The sequence below is a fragment of the Ictidomys tridecemlineatus genome, chromosome 11 (assembly GCF_052094955.1).
Source record: "Ictidomys tridecemlineatus isolate mIctTri1 chromosome 11, mIctTri1.hap1, whole genome shotgun sequence".
NCBI classification, from domain to species: Eukaryota; Metazoa; Chordata; class Mammalia; order Rodentia; family Sciuridae; genus Ictidomys; species Ictidomys tridecemlineatus.
In genome coordinates, this window is record NC_135487.1 from 123,872,275 (window position 1) to 123,895,768 (window position 23,494).

The 23,494-nt window shown below is 35.7% G+C and overlaps 1 protein-coding gene and 1 pseudogene across 1 annotated transcript; both read left to right on the forward strand.

Moving 5' to 3' along the window:
- The first annotated feature begins 952 nt into the window (after positions 1-952).
- Positions 953-9,270, forward strand: LOC144368742 (rho GTPase-activating protein 29-like). Its single transcript, XM_078027855.1, has 5 exons — positions 953-964; positions 2,975-3,207; positions 5,930-6,245; positions 6,373-6,481; positions 8,215-9,270. Exons 1-5 carry the CDS (start codon positions 953-955, stop codon positions 9,063-9,065), a joined length of 1,521 nt encoding a protein of 506 aa, XP_077883981.1. The 3' UTR covers positions 9,066-9,270.
- Positions 9,271-21,884: 12,614 nt separating this feature from the next.
- LOC144368743 (COMM domain-containing protein 2 pseudogene) lies at positions 21,885-22,491 on the forward strand (annotated as a pseudogene).
- The last annotated feature ends 1,003 nt before the right edge of the window (positions 22,492-23,494 follow it).

Genomic DNA, 23,494 nt, shown 5'->3' on the forward strand with positions numbered 1-23,494 from the left:
CTTTGATGTGGAAATATTTCCATCCAGTATTCTGGCCACTCCATGAGCTCTGTCAGTTGTGAGCGCTTTAGTTCTTGGAACTTTTCTTGATTTTTATTGCCATTCTCCCACCCACCATCTGTCTTTGTAATTTGCACTTGAAGCTCCTGTTTGGAGATGTGTGTGTGCACATACACAAACACGTATATAAATATTTATAAATTTGTTATTTGTACACATGGGGATTAAAAATTCAGGGTCTTGCAATTGCTTGGCAAGCATACATGTTCTCCAATTCCCTTACCATTTCTTTATTGCTCTTTTTTTCTTCAAAAACTTTCTAAGACAGTTCCTTGTCTTTTTCTTCCTCAATAAGTAAATTATTCCATTTCTGAGATCATGTTTTAATATTCAAGAAGTCTGATTTTCTATTTTTTTGATAACATTTTTTAAATGATTATATGATGCTCTTTTATTGTGGATATTCATAGATTTTTCTCATTAAGGGTTCTTTTCTCTATTTGGCCTCTAACCTCTGTAGAAATACAATGTGACCCTCATATATAACATTAAATTTTCTATAGCAACATAAAAATTAAAAATAAAGTGAAATGAATTTTAATATATCATTGAACATTTTGAATATCTAGTTTTTCAAATTATGAGGTATTTTGTTTATTTATTTATTTGCATTGCAGCTCTTCTTCTTTGAAATCTGGTGTCTATTTTTCATTTAGTGCACATCTCAATTTAGATCAGCTACATTTCCAGTGCTCTTTCTCCATATCTGACTAGTTGACAGCATATCAATAGCATCATTTTACACCTTCAATTTGTTCTTTTTCTACTCATTTTGATTTTTGTCTTTCATGGTGCCTAGATATATTAGAGTTTGGACTTGAAATCACTTTGGAAGCACTTGAACACATCAAGGCTTTTTTAAAACTTTGAACTTTACTATAAAGTGGTCTAGATGGACTGTTTGGTATGTGCCTAGTTACATGTCTAGTTCCCTTTTCTGGGACTGGTGTGATCTTCTTGGGAAGGCATTTTTTTAATTGTAGATGGACACAATACTTTTAATTAATTTATTTATTTTTATGTGGGGCTGAGGATCAAACCTAGTGCCTCACACATGCCAGATGAGTGCACTACCATGAGCCACAGCCCCAGTCCCCTAGGAAAGGTTTTGTTTTTTCCTTGCCTAGAGATACAGTACCAATACTGTGGGAGCCAGGGTTACTAAGACTGTAGGATCTGTGCTTTCAGTGTGTATATAGCCAACATATCCCCATTGGAAGACAGTTACCTCTCTGTTCCTTATGTTTGGCAATGCCTCGATTCAGAGAGCCTCTGTATCCCATTGCCCAGAGAAAAAATTTTTAGAGCTTTAGGAAGGAGATTGCCCTAGTACATAAAGTGGAGATAGGATTCTATAGAGAGCTAAGCTTTCTCAGCTGGCCCACCTGCAACCTAACCCAAGATCAGAGGACCTGGTAATGATTGTCCATGTCCCTTTAGGATTCTGAAAAACATGTTGAGTGACAAAGGGTCAGTTCTCTTGGAAATGCTGCATCAGGACTTATTCATCTGCTCTTCTACTTGTGAATTGTTGCTTTTTGTTTTCTCTATTTTCCTAGTCCTTATGAGCCTACTGTAGTTAAGTGGAATTGCAGGAGGGAAAGAAATTAAGTATACGTTGCTTGATCTACAAAGTTAGCCCAGGAAACCATTGATAACCCTTTAATCACATTCTACAGACCCCTCAACTGAGAAATGAAGGTGGATACCTTTGAATGACTGGAAGTCTCATAATGTGTCATCCTTAATCTTGTTTAGTCAGTTAGGGAGAGGAGATGAATTGGGTCTAATACAATAAACTTGCATTCTGTTGAGGAATTTTGTATGTCTAAGACTTTCATTTGGAAAGTGTGCTCAATTCTTGCAATAGTGTTAGAGAGTAGCCTTTATCTGACTCACTGACCTAAAGCTCCAAGAGGTGAAGTGACTTGCTTCAGATCCCAGAGTGTTGAAGATAGAAACTGATCACAGGGCAACACCTTCACTCCCCACAGATATTATAGGACATCAGGTAGCTAACAGTTCACTGAATTTTCTATTGTAGATCAGTAGAAACATTGACATTCATTATGGCAGTGGATATTTGTTGTAAGAACTTCTTTTTTTGATCTATTCATGGCAAATCAGCCTGTTTTAAAGTTTCATGAGATGTTGACAGTATGTTTTTGTAGGTCATATTATCTTGTGCTAATCTTCATTCTTCCCAAGTAAAATCTATGCTCTTTAGCACTTTGATATTTTTACCCCTTACTCATAAAATCCATGGGTTTCTGATTCATTTTATAGATTTTGTTCACGATTCTATGTTTGTTCCAGTAAAACAGCTGAAGATTATGCTATTTGGGGGGCAGATGTGAATATAATGTGTTTAGGATAGAGATGAAGAGTTTTAAAATCCCATGATGAAGCTTAAAGCTTAAACTTCATTGAAAGTTTAGAATTTCACTCATTATCTATTAATTTGTTATTAACATAAATATAATTTATAGTCAAGATTTTGATTTGCTTTCTAAGTCACTACTCTACCAAACATATATTTTTTATTTTATGGGCAGGGATGAAGCTCAGTACTAGAGTGCTTGCATAGCATGCTTGAGGTCCTAGGTTCAATCTCCAGTACTGAAAAAGATATCAATAAATACAGATTGACTTTAGATTTTGTTAATCTAAAGGGACATAAAATTAATTGAGTAACTCTCACTTATACTTGACTTTAACAAAGAAAACAGGCAGAAGAATTTTTCAAAATATTTATTTTTTGGTTGTAGCAGGATGCAATACCTTTATTTTATTTATTAATTTTTATGTGGTGCAGAGGATCAAACCCAGGTCCCCGCATGTGCTAGGCAAACACTCTACCTCTGAGCCACAACCTCAGCCCAAAGGTATTTTTAATATAATTTTCTTTCTTTAGCTACCAGAGCCATTGGTTTTATTCCAATGGTACCATGAATTTATGGAGCTTGCAAATATCATCCAACATTTTAACCAAGAGCAGGACACCAAAAGGGACAACTCTGAAGACAACACATCTCCAAATATGTGTATGGAAATCAACCAAATTATTCTCAAAACCAAGGACCTTCTAAGAAAATTGCCACCGTCCAATTTTAACACTCTACGTTACCTTATCATCCATCTTAAGAGGTAAGAATTTTTATACCATCTTAGCCATTTTTAATTGAACAGGGTAATACTATTCAGTACATTTATATTGTTGTGTTATGATTTTCAAAATGATTTTTAGGATGTTCTTATTATGTGTTGAGAGAGGGATACATTGATTATATGTTCATGCAGCAAACATGGTTCCCTCAGATGCTTCCTGTGTGCCAGGCTCTGGCTGGTGAAACAAGGATGGAAACATAGGTTTTCTGCTATTTGTGGGCTTATCCTCTTGGGGTACAGATCTGTACATAAACACAGTTCACCATCCTCCTTTTTCTGGTAGCTGTGCACAGCTTGTAGGTATGCAGAGGAAGTTTTGGGGATAGAGACAGAGCAGAAGAGACAAATGCCCTTGAGTTCAACTTTAAGAACTGCGGGATGATTTGGTAGAGAATGTGCAGAAGAGCATAGGAGGCAGAGAGAAACAGACATTGAGACACAAGAAAGCATTTTGCATTTGAAAAATCTGATTTCATTAGGCTACAATATAGCAAGCAGTAGCAGGAACTGTGCTATCCTTCCTAGAGACTTGATAAAAAATCTTACGGACCTGGCAGATGAGTTGACCATGTAGTTTCTATACCCACTAAAGAACTTGTGATCAGGAATTTCACATATTCAGATTTGCCTGCTACACCTTTCTCACAGCAAATAAGATCTCCTTTTTTAAATTTTTTTTTAATTTATTTTCTGTGGCTGGAATTGTAGCTCAGCAGTAGAGCATGTGCAAGGTCCTGGGTTCGAACAGCAGCCCCACATACAAGTAAATAAATTAAATAAAAATTTAAAAAAAATTATTAGTTCAAATCAGTTATAAATGACAGGAGAATGCTTTTCAATCCATTGTACACAAATGGAGCGCAAATTTTCATTTCTCTGTACATGATGTAGAGTCATACCACATGTGCCATCATACATGAACTTAGGGTAATGATGTTCGTCTCATTCCACCATCATTCACAACCCATACCCCTCCTTTTCCTTCCCTCTCTTGAGCCCAATTAATGTTCCTCCACCACCAGAGACCCATTTATGAATCAACATTTCTTTATCAGAGAGAATCTTGGCCTTTGATTTTGGGGTATTGACTTACTTCATGATATTCATGTACTCCTTCCATTTACCTGTAAATGCCATTATTTTATTCTCTTGTAAAGCTAATAGTCCATTGTGTATATATACCACATTTTTTTAAACTCTTCATATCTTGAAGGGCTTCAAATTATTCCATGAAATAGAAAAGGAGGAAGCTCTTCCAAACTCATTCTGTGAAGCTAGTATCACCCTGATAACCAAACCAGCCAGAGACACATCAAGGAAAGAAAATTTGAGACACATATCCCTGAAGAACATAGATGCAAAAATTCACAATAAAATTCTGGCAAATCACATACAAAAACATATGAAAAAAAACAATGCTCCAGGATCAAGTTGTGTACTCCAGGGATGCAAGATGGGTTCGACAAACAGAAATCAATAAATTTAATTCATCACATCAATAAACTTAAAGAGAAGAATCCTATGATTACATCAATTGATGGAGAGAAAGCATTTGACAAAATACAGTACCTTTTCATGTTCAAAACATTAGAAAAACTAGGGGTAGTAGGAATATACCTCAACATAGTAAAAGCTCTCTCTGCTAAACCTAAGGCTAACATCATTCTAAATGAAGAAAAATTGGAAGTATTCCATCTAAAAATTGTTCAACATAATCCTTGCCACTTTAGCCAGAGCAATTAGATGAAAGAAATTCAAGGGAATACAAATAGGAAAAGAAGAACTCAAATTATCATTCTTTGCCAACAAAATAATTTTACACTTGGAGGATCCAAAAAACTCCACCAGAAAACTTAGAATAATAAATGAATTTGGCAAAGTAGAAGGATACAAAATTAATACCCATAAATCAAATGCATTTCTATACATCAGTGATGAATCCTCTGAAAAACAAATAGCAAAACTACCCCATTCACTATATATATAAAAAGCTGTGATATATTACCCATAGATGAATCTAGTATCATCCTGATAGCTAAACCAGGCAGAGACAGATTTCCTTAGATAGTCATAGAAATAAAAAGCTGAGAGTGTTTGAAGTAAAACCAGAACATTGATAGTGGCAATGGAACAGAGAGATGTTCAGGAGAGAGAATCATTTAAGCTAGAAAACTAGCTGTGGGCAGCTGGGAGTGTGGCTAGTGAGAGAACACTTGCCTAGCACATGGGAGACACTGGGTTTGATACTCAGCACTGCATAAAAATAAATAAATAAAATAAAGGTATTGTGTCCATCTCTACGTAAAAATTATTTTTTTAAAAAAGAAAACTAACTGGCAGTGACAGAGAAATTGACAGTGATGTTTCTGATTCCAGTATAAGAAACGGGGAATATATCCCACATACAAAGATGGTTAAATTTTTAGAGGTGTTTTTCTTCCTTCTGCTACTGAGTTCAGTAGTTCCTTCGACTTACATGCATTTTATCCTAAAATAGTGCTCTGAAACTCAGTTTGGTGTGTGGTAAGTATCATAATGAAACAAAGGATTCTTTCCCTAGACGCACCAACCTTGACCCTTGACAAACGTTTTGTAGTCTTCTATAGCCCAAGTTTTCTCCACCCTTCTCAAGTCATAGGAAACTACCATTAAGGACATCTATTAGGCAAATCTCATACACTTTATGTGTTCTTCCTTTCAGGGTTGTAGACCACTCCGAAGAAAACCTGATGAACTCAAAAAACTTGGGGGTGGTATTTGGACCCTGTGTGATGAGGCCCAGGCCTACAACCACTCCTGGTACCATCTCCTCCTCTATTGCTGCATATGCCAATCAGGCCCTGTTAGTAGAGTTTCTAATTACCAATGCACAGATGATCTTCGATGGGTCCTTAGAGCCACAAAATATTTCATCCAGTACTGATGTTGTTGCACCTTGTGTGGATAAAAGCCCTCCTTCCAAACAGGTAATATCAACAGAACATTCCACAAAGTCACAATATTTTTCTACAAAGCAAGTGAGTTTTGACCATTACAGAATTGGATTAAATATGTGATGTATATGTTAACAAGTTAATAGTCTTTGAACTGTTTGTTTTTGAGATGTGTTTTGCGTTTAGTTTAAAATTTTTCTTGTATCAATAGGATATCCACACTGCAGATAATGAAATTAACAATTATGAATTGGCTACATCATTTGAGGAATCAGAATGCAAGCAAAATGCATTGGAAAAATGGGATGCATGTCTCATTGGTGAGTGGTCATGTACCATATATCTTTGCATATTTCAAACTTTGCCAAGAAGTCGTGATGAAAAACCAAGGTGAGGGTTGGACTTGTAGCTCAGTGGTAAAACGCTTGCCTTGGCATGTGTGAGGCCATGAGTTGGATCCTCAGTACCATATAAAACAAATAAATAAAGATAAAATATTGTGTCCATCTACAATACTCATCCTTTAAAAAAAAACAAGGTGTATTAATTTGAGGTAAGTTCAAACTTCAAGGTTTTATTAGTTAAGTTTTCTAGCCATGGAGAAAGTTTAATGAATGTCATTTAAATGAATATCATCCTTTGTTTCTTTCTTGTAAAAAGATATCTTGAAATTCATAAATTATTTTTGTTCTCTTTCTGAGATTTGTTTTCACCTTTACTTCTTTGTCATCAATTAAAGTCAAAACAGAAAAAAGCTGGACTCCTGAAACTCAAAAAAATAGACTCCTAAAGTTTTTTGATGTCCCTTTACCTGTGGCCTAACTTTAGCACATTAAGCACACATGTCTTCCATTTTCTCGGCTCCAGTCTTTTTGTTCACTGTTTATTGATTGCTTTATTTCAGTGAATGGTTTCTGGTAAGGGGGTTGAAAACCTTTCATTCATTACTGCTTTAGTAGATCTAAATCCGAATTTTTTAATATATAGCCATAAATGTTAAATTTGATATATAAAATTAATGAAATATCAATGAGTGTAGCCTGAGAAAGTCTGAAAACAAAGACAGTCCATTACCTCTCTGCAAAGAAAAGCACTGGACTCACTGATTCCATTTATATGATTTGATCTTATTAGCACTTCTGTGCTATGATCCTTGGCCTCCTGTAAGCCATAGCTAACAGTCTGAGGAAGGTAAATAATGCCAAGGGTCATGTCCCTAAATGATTGTTGATTCAGGGTTTGAACCTCATCCTCTCTCATTCATAAATGTAACCTTGTTTCGCTGTCCAATGAAATTGGATTCCCAGGTAGGTATAGTAATAACAATAAATAATTTTAAAATATTTGACATTTTCATTACATACCAGGTAATTCTGAGCCTTTTCTTTAGAAGATCATTAACACCACATGCCAACATATCTCCACATAGGAGTTTGTCTTGACAGAAGAAGGCATGTAGGGCTAGTGCACTAGGCTTGCCCAGGGCAGAAATGGAGCTGGAGCTGAGCCAGCACCCAGGCAGCTAGAAGTGGTGCTAGAAGTTCTGCAGGACTGTATTAGTGGATCAGCTGAAAGAGCATCCAAGTCCTCTCTGGTGTGTTGCCCTCAGTATGGACAGAATGTAGCTGGAAAGCAGATTAAGTGACAGGCAAAGTCCTTGGGATTCAGGACATGGCGTTTGTTGGTGTGCAGAATAGTGTTACTCTTCTAGAGTTACCATTGTCTGCCTGTTGAAATCGGGAAAGGCTTAACACAGAAAATATTCATTCATGGGTAGTATATTAAAACAAGTTACTACAGGAAGTGTTTTTTAAATTTTATTTTCTTTATGACTATTTGTTTCATTAAGATAAATCTTAAAAAGTAATGCTTTAATTAAAAATGTGCCTTTAATATTGTATGGATTTTTAATTCCTCTGCATAGATGACTGAGAAACTAATGTTGGAAAAAATATGTAAGACCCTGTTGTTTGAGAGAATGCCCATTCACAAATAACCACACTTCCTTATTAACCAAGCTTCTTGAAGTTGAAAACAATCTCTTCTTTTCCAGATCACAAAGAACTTGAATCATCATCACAAAAGATGGACAATATGTGTAAAACCAGGAAACCACTTAGTCTGAAATCTGATGTGACAACAAATGATATACAGAGGCCTATGCCAAGTCCCAAGATCAGATGTTGCTGTTTGCCTGTAGATAGGTTCCATCTTGCAAGCTCCCCTAATGAGAAAAACAGCAGAAATGTGGGAATTGTCAATTCAGACAAGTTTGGCCAGAATCTTACCTTTGAAGGACTTAATAGAAAAGATACCCCTACTAGTTTGGGCTCCCAAATTAATGGTTTTGATCAGCAGATTCCACAAACAACTCAGGGACAACAATATGAACCAAAGAACTTAACTGGCACGAGTGCAGTGATTGTGCCAAGTGTACTCCAGGAAAAAGTGACAATGAGCATTAAGGTTAGTGGTGACCATTCCAACGGTGCCACACAGCCCAACACGACAGCCAGTGCAGCAAGAGAGGCACCAGTGAGACTGTCCTCTCATTCTCACAGTCTTGCTCCTGCAAGAGCACCCAGAATACTGCAGCCCCATCTTGGGACAACATTTTACAAACCACCCACCCCGACCAGCAAAGTCAGGGGGACTGAGGACAGACCAGCTTCACCTTCAGCAGCAGTGCCTCCTAGCACAGCTCTTCCTCCCCTGAGTCATGTGGAGAAATCTGTCCCAGAGGCAGACAGCACATCAGCTTATGCTTTGAAGCCAGCTGCTGAGCCTAAAGAGAACTCTGAGGAGATCAGCCTACCTGACCTGAATCCAATGTGCCAGGGACTCAGGCTCAAACAAATGGAAGAGTTACAAGACCTTGAATTTGAAATGCCACAGTTTGTGTAGTTGTCAAAATTCAGTTTTTCTTTTTCTTGTTTCATTTTTATGCATTTTGTTTATTTTATGATAGAATATTGTAACAGAACCTCTTTTGTATAGGATTGCCAAAGTGTCTATTTTGCCTTTTGGCCTTGTATTGTCTTTGCTAGTCATATAGAATGGTAGTGTTTTAGTCATATAGAATGAGAGTGCTCACTGGTATTGTCTTTAAATTCTGCTTTTTTGAAGTTATGCATAAAATAAGTATTATAATTTTAAATTTAAAATAATTTTCTCTATAAAATGTTTCATGTAAATGCATCTTTAATGTATAATATTGTTCTCAACAAATAAGGGCAGTAGGGAAAAATGAGCTTTATTTTGGAGCAAACCTTGTGCTGATTCATAAAATGCTTCTGAATGCAAGTGCCTGAAAAATCTTGATTGGGTATGAATATATTTTTTTCCCACATAATGTTCTAGTGCATCTTTGAACACTTGTGTTGTTATAGCATGTATGGAAGCATTGGCAATTTACTTAACTTTGTTAATATTTACATAGTGGCGTAAAAGCTTGCGAATCTGTGTTTACTAGCATTCTACTTGTTAATTTTTACATATGGTAATTAACAAAATTGTAGAAAGAAAATGCAATTCAATACTAAAAAGTTTGAGACATTGGCAGAGACAGCACAGACAGAGTTGAGGCATCTTGAGCGTAAGAGACCTGTAACCTCTCTGCGCTCAGCTGTGGCCTGTTGCTGGATTGCCTGCGACTTCTGGCTTTCTGCTGAGGAGAGCAAGTGGCCAACAGCTAGGGCAAGATGAAGCTCTCTCTGGTGGCCACAGTTCTGCTGCTGCTCTGTGCAGCACGGCTGAGGAGGAAGACAAGAAAAGGACATGGGTACCCTGGTCGGCATCAACCTGGGGACCACTTACTCGTGCATCGGGATATTCAAGAATGGCCACTGGAGATCATCTCCAAGAATCAGGGCAACCACATCAGGCCGTCTTATGTGGCCTTCATCCCTGAAGAAGAACGTCTGATCCGCGATACAGTCAAGAAGCAGCTCACCTCCAATCCTGAGAACATGGTCTTCGATGCCCAGTGGCTCATTGGCAGTATTGAAAATGACGCTTCTGTGCAGCAAAAGATCAAGTTCTTGCCTTTCAAAGTGTTTGAATAGAAACCTAAACCATACATTCAGGTTGATATTGGAGGTGGGCAAACTAAGACCTTTGCTCCAGAAGAAATTCTGCCATGATTTTCCCTAAAATGAAAGAGATTGCAGAGGCTTATTTGGGAAAGAAGTTTACCCATGCAGTGTTACTATACCAGTCCATTTTAATGATGCCAGTGGCAAGCAACCAAAGATGCTGGAACTCTTGCTGGCCTGAATGTTATGAGGATCATCAATGAGCCTACAGCAGCTGCTATTGCTTATGGCCTGGATAACAGGGAGGGAGAGAAGAACATCCTGGTGTTTGATCTGGGTGGTGGAACCTTCTATGTGTCTCTTCTCCCCATTGACAATTTGATGTCTTCAAAGTCATGGCCACCAATAGAGATACTCATCCGGGTGGAGAAGACTTTGACCAGCGTGTTATGGAACATTTCATCGGGCTGTTCAAAAAGAAGACTGGCAAATATGTTAGGAAAGAAAACAGAGCTGTGCAGAAACTCCCACATGAAGTGGAAAAGGCCACATGCGCCCTGTCTGCTCAACATTAAGCAAGAATGAAAATTGAGTCCTTCTATGAAGGAGAAGACTTTTCTGAAACCCTGACTTAGGCAAAATTTGAAGAGAAAACATGGACCTGTTCTGGTCTACCATGAAGCCTGTTCAGAAAGTACTGGAGGATTCTGACCTGAAGAAGTCTGATATTGATGAGATTGTTCTTCTTGGTGGCTCTACTCAAAATCCAAAGATCAACAACTTGTTAAGAGTTCTTCAATGGCAAGGATCCATCCTGTGGCATAAACCCAGAGGAGGCTGTTGCATATGGTGACACTGTCCAGGCTGGTGTACTCTCTGATGATCAAGATACAGGTGACCTACTACTGCTTGATGTATGCCTCTGACACTTGGTACTGAAACTGTGAAAGGAGTCATGACCAAACTAATACCAAGAAACACTGTGGTACCCACCTAGAGTCTCAGATCTTTTCTACAGCTTCTCATAATCAACCTACTGTTCCAATCAAGGTCTATGAAGGTAAAGGACCCTGAAAAAATACAACCACCTTCTGGGTACATTTGATCTCACTGGAATTCCTCCTGTGGGGTCCCCCAGATTGAAGTCACTTTTGAGATACATGTGAATGTTATTCTTTGGTCGATAGCTGAAGATAAAGGTACAGAGAACAAAAATAAGATGACAATTACCAATGACCAAAATTGCCTGACACCTGAAGAAATTGAAAAGATGGTTAATGATGGTGAGAAGTTTGCTGAGGAAGACAAAAGACTCAAGGAGTGCATTGATACTAGGAATGAGCTGGAAAGCTATGCCTACTCTCTAAAGTATGAGATTGGAGATAAAGAAAAGTTAGGAAGGAAACTTTCCTCTGAAGATAAGGAGACCATGGAAAAAGCTGTAGAGGAAAAGATTGAATGGCTGGAAACCACCAAGAAGCTGACATTAAAGACTTCAAAACTAAAAAGAAGGAACTAGAAGAAATTGTTCAGCCAATTATCAGCAAACTCAATGAAAGTGGAGGCCCTCCCCCAACTGGTGAAGAGGATACAGCAGAAAGAGACGAGTTGAAGACACTGATCTGCTAGTGCTGTAATGTTGTAAATCCTAGACTCAGAACTTTCCTTAGGAGAAAACTGAGAGAACTTAAGTCTCCAATGTAATTGGAATCTTCACCTCAAAGTGGAGTTGAAAATGCTATAGCCCAAGTGGCTGTTTACCGCTTTCCATTGGAAGTTGCTCACATGTTTTGGGGAAGAGAGAGAGAGGAGGAATTGGCTATCTTAAAAAACTGGATATAAAAATGTGGGTCAGGATGTGTGTTCACCTCATAAATGTTCTATTTAATGATTGGGTCATGCAAATCTGGTGTAGGAACTTTTTTCTACCATAAGTGACACCAATAAATGTTTGTTATTTAAAAAAAAAGTACTAAAAGTTTGGAACTGTCATAAAATAAAAATTTGTACAGATAAAGCTAAGGGATAAAACACTATCAGAAGCATTAAAACCATCTAAAGCCAAATAACTAAACTATATAATTTAAATTATAATATATTTATATATTATATATTATATACTACATATTATAGATTTACATATATCTATATGATATATTATAAGTTGTTAATTTATAATTATACTATAATCCTTATGTTTTATATATTATATAAATATAAATTATACTAATATAATAATTGAATTATTATCATATTAAAAATAGAAATTATATTATTATATAATTACATTACAATGAATGCAATATAATATAAATTAATATAAATCTAAATATATTATATGATATATAATAAATATGTTATATATAATAAAATAATATTTATATATTAAGTTTATATATTATTTTATTATGTGTTTATAATACATATGTATTTCATATATTATATATAATTTATATTAAATAAAACAATATAAATCATAAACATTTTGATATGTAATATATATAATTTATATAATATTTATTTATCTATTTACATATTAATATATATAATTTATATATAAATATATAAGTATGTTATGTAAATATATTATATAAATTATATATAATATATTATCATTAATATATAATACGTTTATTTATTAATATACATAAAATATGTATAATTTATATATTTTTATTTTATTATATATGATAAAATAAATGTATTATATATAATATAATATAAATTAGAATGTTATATAATTATATTGTTTTTAATTTGTATTATATATGTATTATATATTTATGTAATATATTTATATAATATTATAATTTAAATTATATACATAAATTATATCTTATTTGACTTTAGATGATTTTAATACATTTGATAGTTTTTAACCTCTTAACTTTATCTGCATAAATTTTTATTTTATGACATTTTTAACCTTTTATGTATTTTTTAAAATGTTCTTTAAAAATGCTTGCTTCAGATATTTTTAATTTCAATGCATTTTCTCTTGACATTATGAGCGTTTGGTTAAAACCATTCCTTTGGATGTATGCCTCTAATCCAAATAGCTTGGGAGGCTTAGACAGGTGTATCTCAAGTAGAAAGCCAGCCTTACCAATGGCAAAACTCTTAGCAACCATTTCTTTAAATAAAATTCAGAATAACACCGGGATGCGGCTCAATAGTTGAGTGTCCCTTAGTTCAATTTCCAGTACCCCCCCAAAAAAATCCTTTGGTATGAAATGTTTTGACTAATAAATCACGTTGCATACTTTCTCTACCTGGACTATCAACCAGTGAAAACGTATATGTCATTAGAATTGAGCAATAATTTATTTAAGTTCATTTTGAGAGTACAGTAAGTCACATTGTTTGCAATTTGAGAGATGTAGGTGACTGAATGTGTTTCACTTATAAAATACCCAGTTTTTAGAAACTAGTCCATTTCTGTTATTTTCTGGGTTTCATCATCTTCCCTAAAATATGATGTAAAAGGGACAAAAATAAAATAGCCTTCTTTGGTATGTGTGAACTATATTGTGAGTCAATGTTTTTGTATGATCATATTATACTTGATAAAAATTATATGTACAGGTTTATACACACATTATTATATGTAAATTATTTTAAGTACAATAAGTTATTGTGGCTTCTCTGAAATTGTTGCCACTTGGAGTATGATTCTTTAAGATTATTAACTATTAACCCAGTGGTCAACACATGGGCTCATCATTTGACTATGATACGAAATGGGTTTTAGGGAATGTTGTCTTATAGTTCTCCATAACATTAAGAACTAAGGAGAAATGAACAATTGGCCTTTTTAATGGTAAAGACATTTTGTAGCCTTCCTTATACAAAGTACAAGAATAAAATTGGTTTGAAAACTTAAAAATAAAATCAGATTTAACATTTATTGAGCTTACTTTGTGTATTTACACTGTACCGAGTTGAAATTTCACAGCAACCTCTAATGGGTAAGTAAGCATTTTATAATTCCTGTGTTACACATGAGGAAACTGAGGCTTAGCTAAGTGACATGCTTTTAGTTTTAAGAGATGCAGCAAGCAGAATTGAATCTCAAATACAGGGTTGTGAAATTTTGATTAGTGCTTCTTTTTTTGGGTACCAGAGAGCCACATCTACAACCCTATTTTGTTTTTTATTTTAGAACACAGTCTCCCTGAATTTTTTAGCACATTGCTTTTGCTTTTGCTGAGGCTGGCTTTGAACTTGCAATTCTCCTGCCTCAGCCTCCCAATGGGATTACAGGCATGAGCCAATGTGCCTGGCTATTTAGTGCTCTTAATGAATGTGATCACTAAATAATAGCAGGAAACACTGAACAATAGAAAATGCATCTTTCGATGTTTTTATTGTAAAATACACTTACAATTTGCCATTTAGACCATTTTGAAGTGTACACTTAAGTAACACTAAGTATATTCACATTGTCCAAGATGGCGTGTATTGCTGCAATATCAGATGACAGAAAGCAGAAGCAGGGAAAGGGATGTGAATGAAGTGTGAAGCCTCTTATATAAGGGCATTCATTCTGCTAAAAAAATATAGAGCCCCATGACCTAATCACATGTTTTGACTTATAAATCACATTCCATACTTTTTCTACCTGTACTCTCAACCAGTGAAAATCTATATATCATTAGAATTGAGAAATAATTTAAGTTGATTTTGAGAGTATAGTAAGTCTCATTGTCCCTTTTGCTGCTGTCACAATGGTGATTGTCACAACATGTACATTTGGGAAGAACATATTCAGACCATAGCAACCATACACTGTAAAGAGAAATCCTTCTGGGGAAAGAATGTTGGTTTAAATCATGTGGAAAGTCCTTTCTAACTCTGAACCTAAGACTGTAGGATAAATAGACCTTGATTCTAGTTGGGCTGTTTCCAAATATGTGTCCATACACATGGCAGTGCACTGTGCTGATGCAGCTTGCATCCTGAGGTTTCAGCTACCAGCCAGGGATCACTGCACTGTGGCCCTGGATCCCATCTCTTTCTCGCTGCTAACATGAACTGATGTCACTATTGGATTGTAGGATTTAAGGACTGCTGTGTAGTTTGAAGCTTTAGGTTGTTGATATTTAAATATAATAATTAAACATTTAATGACAATTTACTATATACCATCACTATGCTAGATAACAGAGACAAGACAATCATTAAACACACTTAATGAGCTGGAATAAAGCTCACAGTTAAGGGCTTGCCTAACATGTGCAAGGCTCTGCCTTCAATTTCCAGTACTAAAAACAAACAAAAAACCTTTATTTGTGGAACTTACAAATAAATACTATCAAGAATTGGCAGCTAACTCTCAGTGGATTCTATTTTCACATTTGAAAAAGTCAGATTTGTTTAAGTACTATGTTTTCAAGAAAAAAATAGCAGAATGTCCTGTAAATAAAGTCTGAGAATAGGAGTAAACTTTTAAATTGAAGCTAAAATTATGTAACTTGTATTATTTCAAAAATGTTATTTCCCATTTGTAAAATTCTTAACTTCCCCTTGGAAATGCAGAGTGAACCCTGGGGAGCTTAACCACTGAGTCACATTCAGAGATCTTATTTTTTCAGATAGGATCTCACTAATTTTTTGAGACTGGCTTTGAGCTTATGATTCTCCCGCCTCACACTCCCAAGCCTCTGGGATTAAAGGCATGGACCTCCCATTCCTAAAATTGTAATTATCATATTTGTGCACCGAGCTTTCTTTCAGGAGCCTTTAATTGAAAACTCTCCTGAAGGCTGGGATGTGTTTCAGTGGCAGAGCACTTTCCTTGCATGCTAAGGCCCTGGGATTGAGCTTTAGTGCTAGAGAGAAGGAAGGAAGGAAGGAAGGAAGGAAGGAAGGAAGAAAGAAAGGAAGGAAGGAAGGAAGGAAGGAGGGAGGGAGGGATGGAAGGAAGGAAGGAAGGAAGGAAGGAAGGAAGGAAGGAGGGAAGAAAAGAAAGGGAGAAAGGCAAAGGGAAAAGTGAGGGAGAGAGGGAGGAAAAGGAATGGAAGGAAGGAAGGATCAAAGAAAGGAAGGCAGGTAAGGAAAAAGATCAGGAAAAAATTATAATGAACACCAATTAAAATGTCTTCTGCTAACCTACATATTAGTCATTCAATACAGGAACCAAAACCCTTGTATGACTATTTAAACTAATTAACATTCTACAAAATCAAATTTCAGTATCTCAGTACCACCACTTATTTCAAGAGCTTAGTAACCACATGGGCTGGTGGCTATCATACCTGACAGTGCAGTGCATATTCTGTACATTTCTGTCATGGCAGAAAGGTCTATTGGACACACTGATAAAAAGGAAGCATCACATGATACTGGTATTGTGCATGTGTTAAAGAATATTCAATAAAATTAAACACCATACATGTTTTTTAAAAAAAACACTTAGCAAATTGTGACCTACAAGAGGAATCCTGAAACCAAAACAAGGACCTTCTTAACAAGCCAGTCGAATCAGCAGCATCTCATTCATGATGTTGGCAAAATAACATCATTTGGAAAATAGCCTCTTTGCTGTGTATATACAAAAAAGCATTGTAATGAGTTTAAAAGTCCCAACTCTTATATACAAATCTGGGTTGATTATCAATTAAATGTTACAAATAGAAAACCAACCAGGAAAACTAGTTCATCTAATGCATAATAACACAGCACTGAAATAACAGACTGGAAATTCTTCCATGAAACAAATCCAAGTGAGGGGTGTGTTAACACAGTGAAAGTTCTTTCTTGACTAACTACTCAACAGGGGTCAAACTAGACTTTTGATATTCATAAGGAACTTTCTAACTTTTTTTGACTGTGGTCTGCCTTTAGTGAATATACATATGTGAATATACTTTTTTAACTATATTTCACTCAATTTTTTCTAATATATTTTTGTTGTAAGAGTTCATAAACACTGATTTAAAAAACTACTTCTTGCTACTGCAGTTCTAGATACTAAGAGCTAAATTCCAATTAATATATGAAAATAGGGTACTATATGATATCTTTGATCTTAAATCTGGTATCAGTAATCATAAGGTCTAAGAACCTGCACTGAAGTTTAGAAATTCCTATTTTTTTACATGCTGGGCCTTATACAAAGTGCTTAATTCCATTTATTTTATTTACTTCTGTAACAACTCTGTGTTATGAAGTAGTTAGTATTAATCCTATAGTCTAACCGGCTGATCTTAGTTTAATAATGTGCTCCAAATGAGTCGTTCAGTCAGAATTTGAACCCAGCTAGCTTCCATTAATTTTACTATTGCAAGATCTAGAGCTCCTAATGAGGAATATTAAGAAAAGATGAGTTAAAATTTTTAGTTTTGACTGCTTATTACATACCAAGTAATTCTAAGCCTGTTCCTTAGTAGATCATTAAGACCACATGCCAACATATCTCCACACAGGAGTCAGTCTTGACAGAGGAAGGCAGGTAGGGCTAGGGCAGTGGACTTGCCCAGGGCAGAACGGCAGCAGGAGCTGAGCCAGCACCCAGGCAGCTGGCTGCAGAGCCTGCACTCTTTATGGTGCTAGAAGTTCTGCGGGACTGTAAATATGTTCTGGTGTTTACCATCCAACCACAATGGCTCAGCTCCCTTCTGTCAATGTGGAGAAGGGCCCAGGAGAGCAAATCACATGAGCAGTGCCTGGGAACCAGGGAAGAGAGGCCAGCAGCCTCAGGTGAAGAAGGAGGTCAATTGGGATGATGACCTGCAAATGATGCTGGTGTGCACCTGTCTGCAAACCACTGTACACCAAAATGCATTGCTTATTTGGGGAGTTTTCTTTGTGGGAGGAAGGATGGTAGGGCTTCCAGTCAGACTTCTTGCTAGCATCTCTTCTCCCTAGAAATGTTTACTTCAAAATCAGAATAATCATACCCGGGATCACCATGTTTAATCAAATTTGTATTGGAGATCCTCATGAGTAAAATATAATGAGAATTAAAGAAAGTAAAAGAATGGAATACTAAAATATAGAAAGCTTAAACTTGCATTATTTTCAAATGATGACTATTTTTTTTCATATTTTTTATTTATTTTTTATTTTTAGATAAACCCAATATCTTTATTTTATTTTTTTTAATGTGGTACTAAGGATCGAACCCAGTGCCTCCCGCATGCCAGGTGAGCACACTACCACTTGAGCCACATCCCCAGCCCAAACTATTTATATTTTGAAAAAAAAAATGTAATCTCCAGAAAGATTCTTGGAAATACCTATAGAAATTGTCAAAGTTCCTGAATAAAAGCTTGAGTTATAAAAGTAAAAATAAAGTTTTATATTCCAGTGGCAAATGATTAGAAATTGTGATTGAACAGGATATACTAAATACAATAGTATCAGAGACTGAAATCGCCTAAATAATCAAAAAATAGACTTAAGACTTCTGTAGATAGATTATAAAATTTTATTAGGGGATGTTCAAAAGAACATAAATACATAAAGGCATATACTACATTTGGCAATATAAGACTTAGTCTAGGCCATTTTTAAAAGTATTTTTAAGGTAACCAGGTGTGGTGGTGCAAACATGTAATGCCAGCAGCTCAGAACGCACAGACAGGAGGATCATGAGTTCAAAGCTAGCCTCAGCAAAAGCAAGCACTAAACAATTCAGTGAGACCGTGTCTCTGAAACAAAATACAAAATAGGGCTGGGGATGTGGCTCCATGGTAGAGTGCCCCTAAATTCAATCCCCAGTACATCCTCCCCCTCAAAAAAAAGTATTTTGAAGGCTAAAACACCATGATATCTAAAGAGGAACCTGGAGTGGGTCTGGCCTATCAATTAACTATTTAGCTATTATTATTATAAATTAAGCTATTGTCATTATAAAGTTGTTCTGATTAAAATAGTATAATGCTAGTAGAAATTACATTAAGTACAAATATGTACAAATTACATTAAGTAAAAAAAGTAGAAATTACATTAAGTACAAAACTACTTTGATGTAACAGCAATCTCCTATCAATTAGACATTCCATGTTGCATGGAAACACAGAGGCTCACAAAACAACTCAGCATTCTAGAATCACAGAGTTGTTGAAGCATTTAAAAATGTTCAGTAAAATGCAGGAGGAAATTCATTGCAAAATTACACACTAGGGTAGTGTGCAAGAAGAATGCAGAATGGAAGCAATATACAATCTAAATGTCTGAATGTTCTATTCCTCATGACATACCCACTCCCATGCACACAGTAGGCTTTCTCAGTAACAATGTAAGAGGTCAATTGTGAGGACCAGACTGAAGGTAAGTGAGACTTCTCAGCAGAGGGAGTTTTCCAAGAGCCATGCACTCTTGCTCTTTTGGGAGATGCAAGGGCAACGCTATTGGTCAAAGCCACAATTCTCTCTTTTTTAAATTTCTAATTTGTTTCAATTAGTTATACATGACAGTAGAATGCACTTATATACTTTGATATATCATACGTAGATGGGATATAATTTCTCTTTTTCTGAGTGTACATATTGTAGAATCACATTGGTTATACAGTCACATATATATAAAGTATAATGTCTGTTTCATTCTACTATCTTTCTTATCCCCATATCCCCTGCCTTCCCCTCCTTTCTCTTACCTCTACCTAAGGTAACACTATTTTTTTTTGCATTACAATTCTTAACACACATATATACCACAACTTTTTTATTTCTGTTTGTATATAAAGTATGTGGACACCCAATTCAAGTCTTCATACATCACATTTCACCATCCTTGCTAATCCCCTGCCCCCTCCCTTTCTCTCCCACCCCTCTACTCTATTTCTCCCATGCTCTGCCTCCCAACCCCACCATGAGTCAACCTTTTTATATCAGAGAAAACATTCAGTATTTGCTTTTTGGGGGGGAATTGACTGACTTCACTTAGCATTATCTTCTCCAGTGCCATCCATTTACATGCAAATGCCATGGTTTTGTTCTTTTTAAATACTGAGTAAAATTCCATTGTGTATATATGCCACATTTTTTATCCATTCATCCACTGAAGGACATCTAGGTTGGCTCATGTCTATTTCATTCTAATATCTTTACGATCCCCACATCCCTGCCTTCCCCTCCTTTAGCTATTGTGAATTGTGCTGCTATAAACATTGATGTGGCTGTGTTGTTGTAGTATGCTGTTTTTAAGTCCTTTGGATATAGTCCGAGGAGAGGAATAGCTGGGTCAAATGGTGCTTCCATACCTCCATACTGTTTTCTATATTGGCTGCACCAATTTGCAGTCCCACCAGCAATGTATGAGTGTACCTTTTTCCCCACATCCTCACCAACACTTATTGTTGTTTGTCTTCTTAATAACTGCCATTCTGACTGGAGTGAGATGATATCTTAGAGTGGTTTTGATTTGCATTTTTCTGATTGCTAGAGATGATGAGCATTTTTTCTTATATTTATTGATTGATTGTATATCCTCTTCTGAAAAGTGTCTGTTCAGGTCCTTAGCCCATTTGTTTGGGTTATTTGTTTTTCAGTGTTTAGCTTTTTGAGTTCTTTATGTACCCTAGAGAGTAGTGCACTATCTGATATGTGAGGTGTAAAGATTTGCTCCCAGGATGTAGGCTCTCTGTTCACCTCACAGATTGTTTCTTTTTCTGAAAAGAAACTTTTTAGTTTGATTCCATCCCATTTATTGATTATTGGTTTTAATTCTTGTACAGTAAGAGTCTTATTAAGGAAGTTGGGGCCTAATCCCACATGATGAAGATTAAGGCCTATTTTTTTCTTCTATTAGATGCAGAGTCTCTCACAACTCTCTTTACAATACTGAGTAAGTGGTAATTATTTTACTTGGGTAGACTTTTCATAGGGTCAGAATAGATGTCATGAAAGAAAGAGAGCTGTCCATCGGTGGGGGACAGGTCTCTGCTTCATGGCTACTTAGTGTTGAGTGGGTTCTATAATCAGTGTTCTGATACTCCCACATTAAAAAAAATATGTCCAACATATATTCTTCCCAAGAAAAGCTCTATCACACAGGTTACTATTATTACCCTTCTATAAAAGTGGATGTCTTATGATCATATTTTTTCTTTTTACTCTGTAGTGGAAGGAAACATTCTCAACCGATGTAGCAAGAATCATCTATCAATAGAATAAAAACACAAGTTTATCAACACATTCTTAAGAATCTCAGAAACAGAACTGTCCACATGGACACGTTGGATTCATGATGGAGGTGGCATCATAGAGAAGTAGGAAAAGAGATAATTACTTAACAAATGGGACTGGAGAATTGACATTCCAGAAATAAAATACACACTTGCATTCCCACATCATTCCATATGCATGGTCAACTCTAGATATATTAACCATGTTAATATTTTAAAAGTAAATTTTAGAATGATTAGTGGAAAGTATTGTAGATAGCTTTTAAAACACATGAAAACACATGATCACATGAGAAAAGATTATTAATTTGAGCACATAAAATTAAAAACATCTGGGGTTGGGGCTGGAGCTCGGTGGTGGAGTGCTTGCCTACCATGTGCAAGGTGCTGGGTTTGATTCTCAGCACCACATAAAAATAAATAAATAAAATAAAAGTATTGTTTCCAAATATAACTAAACAATATTTTTTAAAAACATTAAAGACATCTGTATGTCCAAAGATGTCTTAAACAGGAAGACGGGGTGCTGGGGGGGAAAAAGAGTGCCCAGCGAAGATGCTGCTGGACTTGTGGGAAGAGCCTAAGGAGCAGCTGGCCTTCCTGCAGAAGTGGTAGTGGAGCTTGAGTGGATCGGGGTGGAGTTCCTGAGGCCAGGGACCATGCCCAAGGTCTATGAGGGTGCCGCCAGGAAGCTCAACGTGAGCAGCAACACTGTCCAGCATGGTGTGGAAGGGTTGACCTACCTGCTCACCAAGAGCTCCAACTCATGATTTCTGAAATGGATTTCCAAGACTCTGTTTTTCTTCTGGGATTCTCTGAAGAACTGAGCAAATTATTGCTTCAGCTTTACCTGGACAACAGAAAAGGGATCAGAACTATTCTGGGTGAATTGGCACCCAGCCTTTTCAGTTACCACAGCCTTGAGTGGCGACTACATGTACAACTTGCAAGCAGAAGTCTCAGGCAATAGATTCAGCCAGCAGTGACTATCAAACTACACCTAAATCAGAATGGAGACCACAACACCAAAGTTCTGCAGGCAGACTCAGCCACCCTACTGCATTTAGTTCAGCAACTGTAACAATCCTTGGAGGAGATGAAAACAAACCACTGTAGGAGAGTAGGTCACAACATCAAGGAGGACCAAGTGTTAAGGTCCTAATGCCTTGACTCATTTGTGAATGGATGAAATTCCGGAATTACTTTTCAGAATTAATTTTTATTAATTGGTCTTGATAAATGCATCTAGATTCCATGAAATTCCTTTTCCTATTCCAGGATATTGAGGTCATGGTCAGAAGCTCAATCAGGTTCCTTTTCTGGTGCTAAATGTGGTCAGCTTCTTGACAGATTGAAATGGAATTTTGTATTTTCAATGTGTAAATAGGATTGAATCAACTAGAAATAAATCTATACTGTTCATATCTTCTGTATATATAAGTAATACCCCGGTTTTGGTACATTTTTGTCTGCTTAACTAGTATTTTCCTCCTATTGATCAATTTTGAGAATAAAATTTACAGCTAATTCCTTTCCTGTTCAGAGTATTTATAAATAGTACAATATTTCTGACTTTTAAAAGCATCTCATGATGTTACTAGCTACAGAATAATGTAAAGTGAGTATGAGTTTTTTAAATTATATGCCCATATAGATATGGAAAGTTCATGCATTTTTCTTTGAATGTAAACATAAGTAGTTTTTACCATATTGCTGAAGTTTGACTTATGGTTCATTGATTTAAGTAGTAATCAATTTTGTGTGATTGTTAATAATATTTTCAGAAGGATTAATTTTTCCCATATACCCAAAGCAACTAAGAGACACACTGTCATTTACATTTGTAAATAATGGATACAAGAATAATGTAATCAATGCTTGATTATACGGGGGAAATGATGTCTTAAACTAAAAATGTTTAGAAATTTAAGAATATATTTTCAATATAACTGATAGAGTTTCAATATAATTAACACACTTGAAAATTAAAAATATGTAAAGATAACCTACAAATTGGTAAGAAAAATATAATTAATCTAGTTAAAAATGACCAAAATATATGACCAGAAATTTTACAAATGAATACAAATGACTATCAAACACAGAAAAGGAATGTAACATTATCAATAACAATAAATATAGACCTCATAATGAAATAGCTTCTG

Excerpts from the sequence above, each read along its gene's own strand:
- LOC144368742 (XM_078027855.1), top strand. Across the intron at positions 3,208-5,929 it reads CTTATCATCCATCTTAAGAG|GGTTGTAGACCACTCCGAAG; the intron begins GTAAGAATTTTT and ends TCTTCCTTTCAG. Across the intron at positions 6,482-8,214 it reads ATGGGATGCATGTCTCATTG|ATCACAAAGAACTTGAATCA; the intron begins GTGAGTGGTCAT and ends CTTCTTTTCCAG.